The sequence below is a fragment of the Vigna radiata genome, chromosome 7, assembly GCF_000741045.1.
Source record: "Vigna radiata var. radiata cultivar VC1973A chromosome 7, Vradiata_ver6, whole genome shotgun sequence".
NCBI classification, from domain to species: domain Eukaryota; kingdom Viridiplantae; phylum Streptophyta; class Magnoliopsida; order Fabales; family Fabaceae; genus Vigna; species Vigna radiata.
This window is the reverse complement of record NC_028357.1, coordinates 52,617,904-52,631,155: the sequence shown is the minus strand read 5'-3', so window position 1 is coordinate 52,631,155 and position 13,252 is coordinate 52,617,904. Positions and strand designations below refer to the sequence as shown.

The 13,252-nt window shown below is 28.7% G+C and overlaps 1 protein-coding gene across 1 annotated transcript; it reads right to left on the bottom strand.

The window, feature by feature from the left end:
- Window positions 1-1,199: 1,199 nt before the first annotated feature.
- Window positions 1,200-2,976, bottom strand: LOC106769447 (zinc finger CCCH domain-containing protein 20). The gene has a single exon (XM_014655068.2). It carries the CDS (start codon window positions 2,674-2,676, stop codon window positions 1,597-1,599), a length of 1,080 nt encoding a protein of 359 aa, XP_014510554.1. The 5' UTR covers window positions 2,677-2,976; the 3' UTR covers window positions 1,200-1,596.
- Between the last annotated feature and the right edge of the window lie 10,276 nt (window positions 2,977-13,252).

Below are 13,252 nucleotides of genomic sequence, written 5' to 3'. Positions count from 1 at the left end.
ATGTAATAGATAAAATATCTTAAAATACAATACGAAAAACATGGTGAAAACACAGCATGTTTAAAATACATAAAATATTATAAACAATCGTGAATACAATATTAAAGATCATGCTTTACATAAAAAAAAAAATAAGGGTTAAAATGAAAAGAAATATAAAAAATTAAATTACAAAGTAATATTTAAAAAAAAAATGAATCTTCATGTATATAGTCTTAGAAAAAGGTTACATCAGAAGGTATTTTAAAAACGTATTTACTAAACACTACTAAATGATAAAGTCAAACAATGTTCTTTATAACTTTGCATATACCAAGTTGATGATGATATTCTTGTGGTAGATCAAATTTCATAAAAGCCATTTGCAAGAGAATGAGATTTGATATGCAACTAATTTCTTTAGTATTTTTTTCTGAAGAGGGAATCCACTGTAGACTTTAGAATTAAAAATGAAAAAGGATAAGGTTAGGGAAATTTAGTTACTTAAACTTAGCTTTTAAAATTAAAGAAGAAAGACAGGAAGGTATGAATCCAATCCAAAACAGAAGAAAGTGGATTTTATCTGAGTGGGATAATGTATCATATTTTATGAGTCAATTCCATCAGAATCTTATCTCCTAAGTCCAACAACCCTCATCATCTTGTCTGTTGTTGTTCCACTCTCATTAATAATTCTTTTCTAACACTTTTTTTTCTTCTCTAAGCAAAAACCTGTTGCCATCCAACCAACAATCTTCCCTCAAAAAGGGGGGATTTTCATTCATTTTTAATACAAACTCATTCACTTACTTAGATTACATTTCTTACATTCACTATCAAATATTGGAAGCCCAGCAGAAGGTGAAGTCTTTACTTTTAACCGACAAGATTCAATAAGAAAAAGAAAATGGGGGACCATGTACGCTGAAAGAGGTGGTGATGAGGGAAAACGTTTGCATCAATACCAATCCAACAACAATGGTAGTTTGCCACCCTTGCCACGCAAAGCCGCCCATCAGCACAAACTCCAAATCACTATTTTCAATCTATCCCTTTCAAACTGGATCTCATGTTATACCACAGTAAATGGAGATCACTCTAACTACCAAATGCCCCAATCTGCAATCTAAATTCTATCACTCTGCCAAATCTCACACACCATCCATCCATTTTCAACACCTACTTGCATCATTTCAATCTTACTGACAAAAACAACAGAGTAAAACATAAGTGCTTGTTTAAAGATTTTATTTTGGAGTCATAAAGGACAGAGGTTTGAATTGTTCATAAGATATGAGAAATATTTTAAATTTATACATGAATGAGATGAGATTAGTGAAAATAAACACGGTAATTAAGACAAGGGAATTATATAACTTCATCATCCGCTGCTACCTATACAAATGCTTAGGATGTTCATCCTTGCAAATCACTTGTTCATCGTGTCCAACAAGTCCCCCCAAAAAAACCATTATACTGTCTTCACCCATACCTTTAGAATAGGCTATTTACAGAACATCAGTGGATTCTTCTTCCAAAATAAATCTCGCACTACCATTCTTCCTTCTCTTCTCCCCCGTATTCTATACACGCCGAGGGAACAGTGGTAGAATGAAATCAGCGACTCACAAGCTCCGAGACCCACCCTACATCCGGGACGACGGGATCACCCGAACCCGGCCCGTCAAGAACGTTCTCTTTGCTCAACTTCTCGAACATCCTCGCTCTAATGTTTCTTCCGGACTCCACCCTCTCCATCACAGGCTCCTCCTCGCAACTCTGATCCCACATGTCAAAGTAATTCACCCCGCCGCGAACTGGAGCCTGTGTTGGGGTCGAAGGAAGACTGAAGAACCCGGGTCGGATCACGGGTCCTCTGGGTGACCCGAACCCGGGAGACCCTATAACATTCCAGGATGCAGGCAACGACTTAATCTTCCCCAGTTGCAAGTTTCTCAGCGAAGCTACCATCTCGTTAACAGACAAAGACCCCGAACGAGTCATCGGAGACATGGGCGGAGACTCCACCGGCGGCGACAACGACCCGGGAGAAGACACGAAGGGCGCCGCCGTCTTGGAGGACTCGATCGCGTGTCTTAGAGGAGACCCGTCGTACGAGTCAGCACTGCGTGGACTCTGCTGCGGCAACACCCTTAGTTGCTCGGGCGTATGGGCAAAGAAACAGACGCGCCGGCGGCAACTGGTGCCGTCCTTGCACGGTTGAGTGCGGTAACGAGCGGGGTGGAGCCAGCACTCGAAAACCCCGTGCGCATACTCGCATGCGTCACCTTTCTTGCAATTTCCCTTGCGAAAATCGGGGCAGGCCGACCCGGAGTAGTGATACTTGCGAGGATCACGGCGGCGAGCCTTCTCGCCGGGGTGGGCGTACGGACACTCGGTCCAGTCATGTGACCTGCCACGTGCGCATCTCCGAACCTTGAACTCGAACATGCGGAAATGATCACAGGAGTAGGCGTCAACCGGGACATCCGATTCCAGGGAAGGAACATCAGAGTCTGACTCTGCATCAGTGGAGTCGTAGTGCTGAAGGGCGGTCAGAGCTTCTTGCAGAGAGTACGGAGAGTAATCAGCATTGGCGGTGTACGGTGAAAAGATCTCCGGCGAGGATTCATGGATGAGCGGCCACGGTGGGATGTGTACGGTTGGGTTTGCGCGGTGCGTCTCCCCCAACATCATGGTTGTGTTGCCTTTGAAGGTTGTTTTGGTTTTATTTGGATTAGATGTTTACGTCCCTTCCGGCATGGTCAGTGTCTCTTTATAAACTACCTCAGTACATGTCTTTAACCCTGGTTGGGTTTACTCTAACCGTGGTTTGCTTGGAAATGAATGAACCCAGCGGAACTCCATTGCGGTTAAAGTTCACGCGGGATTTTCCTTCCCTCACCACGCCGGTGTGACAGACGCGCAGTTTGCGTTTGCCACGTATGTGAACAGGTGTTAATGCGAGGAAAGCTGGCACGAGCCGTTGGATTCTCATGTGCTCCCCCTAATCATCACTTTGTATCTTCCTTCTCTTCCCAAACCAGTAGAGGGAAGCTTATCATTCCCTTACCAAAAGCCACGCCTATATTAATAAATCTTAAAATAACCTAATATTATTAATTCTGTGTGCTATCTTAAATCATAATTTAATTCTGATAAATCTTCCACCCCTTCTCTATTTTCCGACAATTTTGAAGATTTATATTAACTAAGACAAAATAAATAATAAATTAATTTTTTATATTAAAATTATAAAAATATTAATAATTTTTATTTATTTTTTTAATAATGGTTAAATGTTTCATATCTTATAAAGTTCTAATTACCAACTTTTCTACTGCATAGTCAATAGACTATTAGTACAATTGTGGGAACTTGTTTCATAATGTAATTAAATAGTATGATTTCTTCTCTTCTCCATTTTTATTGATAATGGGTTCTAAATGTTTTAATTTCTGTTAATCAAGCTCTTAATAATTAATGTAAGAAAGAAATCTTACCTAATAGGAACTAATTTTGAATTTCAATAATATGATATAGATTTAAAGTAGAAGAAAAGATATGGAAGTGAATATTTAGTAAGAAAAAGAGTATTTAATTTGTGCATAGTTTATGGGTGAAGAGAATAAATAGTTAAGAGAGATAAAAGAAAATGTGGTTTAATGTAGTGGCATTGAAGTCGTGTGAGAGTTTAATGTGGGTAGGCATGTTATTCAATTTCTTGGAAAGTAACGTTTATTGCAAATTTCTTTTTACTGTCATTTTTCATTTCTTCACCTTATCCATATGCTGCAGTACTCATTTATGCTCATTTTTCCGGATTTTCTTTGATCTTATAATTTAATTTTGTAATTCAAAATTAAACTTAAAATATGCTTTTTAATCATTAATGTTTTCCTATAAAACTTTGTGGTATATTTTGATTTTCCTTTGTACGAAGAAAAATGCATAAAAATGATTTTGTGGGCATTATGGGCATAGGATATAAAGTCCAATACTTGACTTTCAAATGAATAGTGATTTTGGCCCCTTACCTTGTCGATCTTATCGTTTCAATTACCTCACAATCGTCCATTTTGTCTTTATCATTAGGATAGATATTATTACTATTTTTTGTTTTGTCTTTGTGTCTTATATTCGACTACACCATTCTTTTTTTATGACCACTGGGTAAGAACCACTTCTTCCAAGTTAAATGAAAATACATTATTTATTATTCATTCAAGTACTTTATATTAAATCATAAAAAGTTAACTATGAATTTAATCACATTTTATCTCATACTTTTTACGTTGAAAATATATGTATTATTTTTTTTTCTAGTTTGTCTTGTTCAATAAATTTAATTAATCCTCCCATAACCCTTAAATGAAAGTGGGGTTAAATCATTACATCGCTTTCAACCTTTTTTTTTCTCTACTTATTCTGATTTTCATACAGATCTTCTAAGATTTGTGGTTTTTTTAGGTCTGCAAACAAATAAAAAAAAGTAAAATATTGAACCAGTTTATTCAATTAAAATTCCAGTTTTATTCATTTTTTTTAAGAAGTGGCTTTGTTGCTTAGGAAATTAATAACAAATAATCTGGAACAAATTAGGAGAAACATACAAGAAAAGTTTAATAAATTAATCGAAACTTTATCACTAACAAGAACAAAAAACAGACGGCGAAGTTTTTTAGAAGGGTTGTCTTTTTTTTTTTTTTTTTCCATTGGGGTCAACATTTTAGGTTTACTATTCATAACACTATCCTAAACTTCACAATCGTATCTAACTTTTTAACCACAAAACATATAAATTATTTTTATCATTATTAAAATAACAACTCCAAAAAAAAATTGTTTCTAATGTATATCAATTATGCATCACTAGAAATGGGATAGACTTGTCAGAGATGATGGCGATTTAGAACACACAACCAATTTTATTTCATTTTTTGTTATTTAATGAATAATTGTTTTTTTTATTTTACATTTTTAATCAAAATGATATATATGATTAAAAATATTGGTTGATAGTTTTACTATTGTGTCGTTTTTATAAAGAATGAGTTTTCTATTTAACGTAACATATTAACAACTAATAGATTTATGATAAACGAATTAAAATGTTAACTTAAAAAAAAAAAACACAGATAAAAACTCTAATCATAAAAAATTGGGAAATTCGCAAAGAATCAAAATCTAATTATAACTTTCTAAAACAAAATATTGACAAAGAAGGCAAAAATTCTTTCATTTTTAGGATAATAAATCTTAAGATAATTAAAAAAAAGGAAATTATATAAAATATCACATAAAGTTGCTTCTGAAATAAAATATTGTCACGCCGCACGTACGACATTATTCGCCCAAAATCCTATGATGTAAGCGTGCGCCAATTTCTTTCCTTTTTCTTTTTATCTCTTGTAAGTTATCCCTTTGTTTTGGTTAGAATCTTAGATTAAAAAAAAAATACCTATATATGAAATATTATTCTATGATTTATAATTTTTAACTATTTTTCCCTCTGTAAAATAGTTTTATAATTATATATTGTGTCGCATTTGAATGAATAAAAGTGGCTTAATTGGAACTTGATGTTTCTTAAGCACATGACAGATGGTTGTTGGAATCGTAAGATGTCGTGATCAAACTTGAATATCGTAAAGCCACTCTACATTCTGATGAAGCATCAATTCTTGGTGACAAGGATGGTTCTAAGTGAGAATATTATAAATACTTTTAATAAATTAATCAATTTTATTTATTTATTTAATTATATGTTCGTAGATATTATCCGACACCAACTCTTCCTTATCCAAATCATGCATCAATATGCTCATAATCCAATCCAATTTATTCATGCTTCATCTTACACGGAGATTACGAAAACAAAGAAGTTTCCATTTCAGGGGTTTGCATGTGTGTGGTTGGTTGTTCGAATATTTACCATGTTGCATTCATTGAATGTTATGGTTGATGTCATATGCAATACAAGGGAAGCATGACATTCATTCATACATATACATGCACGGTGGATGAGAAATTTATTAGTCACGTGAGGAAGTCACGTGAGGGAGAGTCCACTAGCCGACAGAATACAAGGTGTCCGTACGACGAAGTAAAATATGGGGTGCCACACATGTACGGATTCTGCCCTTATCCACGCGTCCTCCTTTGACCAAACACGTGTGCCCTGTCCTTTTCCCACTCTCTCACAATCTCTCCATGTTCTGCCACGTGCCCTCTTGTTGTTCTCTCTCTGCTCTCGAGATTCGCGTGATCGCTCTCCTCTTTTTACTGCCTAACTCCATCCCTATCCATCTTTCTTTTCTCTTCTTTTTCTTTTTCTTTTTATTAAAAAACAATAAATTCCTTTTGACCGCATTGATATTATCATCTCAAAAATACCATACTGCAGTACTGTCAAATATTTTTATTATTTTATCTTCGTTGGTTTATCATCCTCAATAAAGAGTAAAAATAATATGTAGCTTAATTTGAGTTTCTCTAAATGTAATATTAAATTTAAATACATATATTTTAATATTTAACTTTAATTAAAATGAAAAGTTTAATATGTCATTTTGTTTGAGCTTTTAATATGGAAACAGATTAAAAATTCGTACCAAAACCGTAATAAAATTCTTGTTTTTCAACACAACTATCATTACGAATATTGTTATAGTAAAATAGTTTCTGTTTTTCTAGTATTCTGAATGACAAATATATCATTATTTTCCATTTTAAAAATATTTTATCCTCCTAAACATTTTTTAAATATTCTATAAAATTTAGGAAACTTGTGATTCCTTTCTAGATTTCTAAAACAAGTTTTCAATTTTTTTCGCAATACACGAGTTAAAACATGTAAAGGATTTAAATTATTTTAAACGGGTCAAATTTTGGTTAGAATAATTTTTTAAATAGATTTGAATTTAAAAAGATGATATATAGTATAGGTTCAAGTAGTTAACCAAAACTAGTATAGGAGTGTTTGAAGATTTAAAATTTATAAAAATAATTCGTTTGAGTATTTTTGTAGCTGATTAATCTTCGTTAAATTTGTTTATGTGTATATTTATTATATTTTGCAATATATGTATATCTATTTGGAGTATTAAACTGATTTTTTGGTTTACATGTTTATTACTGAGCTTTTAGTATCTTGAAAATGTCATTTCTTCTTTTGGTTTAGAAATAGACTTTTTGTACCTCCTTTAAGTTAACTCTATGAGGTTAGGTGTTAGGTGTTGATGTAACGATCGATAATGTTTAATGTCATTTTTTATTAGGTTTTCCAATGATGTGAAGCTGTATATATTTGATAAAGACGATAACTAAAAGTTTTACATATTAAGTTAGAATTTTATGAATTTTGAAAAGAAACACTTAAAATTTTTAGTTTTAAAAAAAAAATATTGTGAAAGAATCAATGAACAGTTTTCCCTAAACCGAGTAAATTAATTAATAAATGATTATTGAAATCAAAGAGCAAGATTAAGTAGAAGGTAACCCTAAATTTATTTTATGAAAGTATAGGAGTTGAATTATGAGTCTAAATATAGTAGGGAGTAGGTGTCTAATTTTTAATTAGTGATTTAATTAAGGATAGGATCACGTGGGCTTGGGTAGTTTTATGGGTTATGTTTATTTCAACGAAGAGAAAGATAAGATATACGTAGCATTAATTTGCAATATATGAACATGCACGACACTAATCTTTGATTTTAAAGTTGAGCTTTAATAGGGCACTGTTTGCTTACCTTCTGTGTAAGGTATTAACATGTGCAAAACCCTCAGCATTTCATTTCTCATATCACCATCGATCTAATGTTTTAGGTAAGCTTTTTTTATAATTATTGTTACCACCTTTTTCAAAGCACCAAGCTAACCCTAATGGAACCAACTCATTCATGCTTTTCATTTTCTTAATATGGATCGAGTACGATCTTCTTTAAATATATATTACCAATTTATGACATCCTCGAATCAAACTTTTGAACTCTCAATTAAATATAAGATTAATATAAAGTATACAGATGCTACTTGTTATTACTTTGCTATTAGATTATTTATAAATATTTAATTGTATGAATAAGATATACATGTATTCACGTGAGAGGTATATTATTTTTCACAATTTGGTATAAGAATATGCTATGAACTTTATAAGAAATTATAATATTGTTTTTTAAGTTTAAAATAATAAACTTATTGATTTTGTTATATATATATATTTATTTATCTTCTCTTTTATTTCATATAAGATTAAATTCGCACGTAAATTATTATTTTTTATCAATTTATAACCAAAATAAATTAATTGAAGATATAGTTTGATTTTAAAATACATTTACTCTTTTGAAAAAAGCTAAATAAATATCAAATAATTAGGAATATCATGGTGAGTCAACTCAATTTGTGAAAATTAGTTTAATGAGTAACCTAGTTTACCTTTTGGAGAATACAAATTTTTGTAATTCAATTCCATCAATCACAGGTTTTGTCAGTGTATTATTCTTCTAGTTTATTTTGTATATTAATTGTAGTATAATAAAAATTAATTCCCTTTACTTATCTATTTATAATAATATACAATCAAAATTTCGAGGTATTTTGCTTGACATTAATATCATAAAAATAATATCTAAAGATGTTAATTGTTTGTGAACAAGGAAATAAATTAAACGTCTAAACTACTAAAATATTATTAAATAATATTTTAATATATAAAAAATTTATGTTGTTAAAAAAATTATGATTATTTACTGATTTAAACGAAAAAATTATAAACAATATTTGGCAAAAACAATTAAATTAATAAAAGTATTTATGCAATAAAATCTTCATTGAGATTAGATTTCATGTATCAACTTAATATGAAAACATTAAACAACATATTTTTAATTCATTATAGCATTCTAGCATTCAGACATTTATTTAACAAGTTGTAATATCACAAATACAATGTTGAATAATAAAAATAAATTAAAATAAGATAAAATATATTATATTAAATATTCGTGAATGAAGAAGTCACTTAATTCTATAAGTGAGAGGTGATGGTGTGTCATAGAAAATCACAACTTCCTCAAATTTTTTTTAATATATATATATATATATATATATATATATATATATATTATTTTTTATATTAAATTTAAGAAAGTTTTTCATATTATCACTATTGTATATGTTATTTATTTACATATTTTTATTGTTTAAAAAATAAAATAAAACCTAATTTGATCAATCTTGATTAATAATGATTTTGTTTCTCTTTGGTTATAAAATTATTTTAAAATAAGTTATAAAAGAAGCACGAGAGTAAAAAGAAAGATAAAAAAAAAATAGATTTGAAAATGAAGACTAAAGAATAAAGAGATTGAAAATGCATAATTGGAATATCTCTCATAAATAAGATTAATATCTTATTATTATTTATCTAGATTGGATTTGTAATTTTCTTATTACGATGTTCCTTTTAAATTAAGTTTTTTTTTTTTCAAATTAGTATGACCTGTATTTCTGATTTTAGAAATTGGCATGAACCCTACTCAATTTTTTTTATAATGATATTCAGATAACATTTTTTTGAAAATATTTGAACATTAGTTACGTGTCAATCTGTGATTGGTAAAAAATTACTTCACAATAATGTTTATGATTGTTTATTATTATCGATTGTGGAATAACTTTTGACCAATCACAGATTGACACGTAATCAGTGTTCAAATGTTGTAAAAAAAATATTGTCTAAATATCATTATCCTATTTTTTTTCTCAAATTAATATAATCCTAGATAAAGAAATTTAGGAATTTTGTATTTTCCATACTAAAATTTGTAAATGGGTGTATTTTGGATTGCATTATGAATTCCGGTGCACGTAATGAATTAGTTTAAGGATAATGATATTTAGACAATATTTTTTTGACAACATTTAAACATTGATTACGTGTCAATCTGTAATTGGTCAAAAATTACTCTACAATAATGTTTATGATTATTATTATTGATTGTGGAGTAATTTTTTACCAATCACAGATTGACACATAATCAATATTTGAATGTTGTCAAAAACATGTTGTCTAAATATCATTATCCTTAGTTTAATAGTCTTGATTTGAAATATAAATTAAAATATCTATGTTGAAAAAGTGCATACGTGAATAACGGTGTGAAAAATGGTTTAAGGAAAGGAAATGAAGTGTTTTTTTTTTTTAATTAGTTAGAAAAAATAATTTATATATAAAAATTTTAATCTGAATTCTTTGTCCAAATTTCGTCGCTGCTATGAATATTAAAAAAAACAGAATTTTTAAAATAACCAACAACAAATAAAAACATTTTTCTAAGAACTAAATATAAAACTTAACAAATTTTATATTTTTTTCAGAAAGAGTAAGAAAAAAATATGTGTGACCAGATTTTACTGTCACCAGTGAGACAAATATTTTAAATCGCTTATGTATATTTGGATTAATAGAAAAATATTTGAAGTTATTTTAAAACTATAAAAACAGTAAATTATTATTTATAAAAATTAAAAGACCAAATTATATATAATCAAAGGACGTAAACAGTTTAGTCTTTATATATATAAATCATGTCTGGAAAATATAGTTCAACTAAAAATTTAACTAAAAGAGGAAAAACTATGACATATCTCAATTTTATAAAACTGTCGGAAACTTAGCTGATAGTTACAGCAAAGTAACTGATACAGTACATAGAAACATAAAATCATTGATAAATATAAAAAAAAATAAAATAAACACCCTTAAATAATAATATCAAATTTAAATCTAGCTTTACTAATAAAATACATTTTGAGTATTTAGAATTTCATTTTTAATTAACTTAAATATATATATATATATATATATATATATATATATATATATATTCTGATCTTAAATTTTTTCACAATTTCAGATATTCGTTTTGCATACGAGGGATTTTTTTTTGTAATTCAAAACTTCATTACAATTTTATTTTAAAAAGACATAAGATATTTATAATTTGGTGTCAAAGATAATTTAAATTCACATTTTTTTTTCTTAAAATTCTTTAAGACACTTTTTGAAAACAAAATAACCAAAATTCTAAATTTCAAAACTGACAAATTAATGTTATTTCAAGAAATTTAAAATCGAAATATTGTCTACACATATCTTTCTCTCAACCTTTTAGGGCAACTTTTATAGACAAACATAACGAAATTCAAAATTTTAAAACTGACAAATTAATCTTTATAATGTTATCTAAAAAGTTTTAAAATCGAAATATTGTTATTTTTCACCTATATAAAACTATTTTATTTATTTTTTAATTTTCTTAATTGAGTTGTATCTGATTTATCTAAAAATTTAAGATTATAAAATTAATTGAAGAGAAAGTAACCTAACTAGTAACTACCCACTTGTGTGGGGCTGTCAACATTCCCGGGATTTCCAGTATCTACTTTCCTGTCCACTTGAAAGTGATAAAACTAAATATACAAAACTACAGCTCTAATTCATTAATTAATTTACTTTCATATTTATTTACTTTTTTCACTTTTTATTTTTAAATATTTTTTATTATAACCAAAATTTCAATATTAATAACTAAATATTATCATTTGTATCGTTTTAAACAAATTTAACATATTCTTCGACCATTCTTCCGAAAACACTTTTTTCGTATTAGTTAAATAGATTAAAAATCACGTATTTTTTTTTAATTCATATCATATTTAATTATCCTTTCGTAATTTTTAATAAAATAATTTTCGTACCTTTGACATGTATCCATTTTTAAGTCAAAACTTTAACACGAATATTCTAGTATTTCTATAGTTGAATATTGTCCGGATTTAATCAAACTATATAATGTAATAGAATGTGAAAAGTTATAAAAAATAATTGAGGTGGTTGAGCCTTTAACCTTTATAAATTTTGTGGACATGAAATGGTATATAGTATGCGAAAATGAAAGTCATACAAACAAGTCTTAATCATATGTTTGGTTTTGTTGAGTTGCATCTCATAAAAATATTCAAGATATTTACAGTGTAATAGTATAATATCGGACATGGTAGTCGACATAAAAATTATGAATAAATATGTTTTTGATTTTAAGAATAAAAAACATATTTAACCTTAAATACTATTCACACATATATTTATATTTTTCTTCATCGTTCTATCAGTATAGAAGTTAGAAAGGTTATAGTATTAATACCCTCTGTCATTAAGAAAGGTTATAGTATAAACATCGATATTTATAGTATTGATGAATTATTAAAAAATTATATAAAAGAATAATATTGATTATTTATTTTATTCATAAAGATGGGGATATTATATCTGATTTGTTAAGCTTCCCTTCTTATCTAATCATGTCCTGTTAACACAACATGCGCACTAATCAGTCATTAGGAATGTTTGGCCACACTATATATATATATATTTAGGGTTAGGATTCAGTTTATTTAAAATAAATAACTGTTGCTGTTTGTTAGAAAATTAAAAAATATTGTAAAATTTGAACTGTATCAAGCATGTGATAACAGTGTTGGATTGGTTGAAATCAACGAAGGGTTCTTTTTATGACTTTGAAAAAATGGGAAGATCAACTTCAACATCAATAGTTCAATACTGTAAAGAAAATGATACTGTGCTTATTATTATTATTATTGTTATCTTTTATAATATGTATAAAATAAATATAAATATATGTACCTAACTCAACCTGAATAATAATTTGTTGCGATGAAAGTCCAACCTAACTTTTTTTATCCTACTATTACTGGTAGGTGCAGTGGGTCCATTTCAGCCCATACCTATCCATGGTTTTAATCTTTTTATCATTTATCTTTCTAAGAGTCATTTAATTAATATGATAATAGTATATCTATTTATGTCCTCCTTAATATGCAATTAATTTTGTGTCTGTGTTTAGTTTTGTTTAATGGACCCTTTTTAAGTATGCTTTTGGTTTCAGACTCTCCCAACTTCTCTTTTGTATATTTTGTGTCTTTTATGAATTCGCCTTTTCCTTCCTGGTTCCTTTTTTTGTGGTTTCAACTAGACGAATTTTGACATATAAATTTTTTGAAACTTTATTAGTGATCTTGTTGGACATGTAAAGAGCTCAGTTGATGATTTATTGAGAGAATTGTCTTAATGTTAATAATGTAGTTTTCAAAATATTTAATTTTTTCCTAACAATGAAAAATCTTAAAAATTATTTTTTTTAATTGACAAAGATTGTTTTTAATTATTCTCATTCAAAATGAG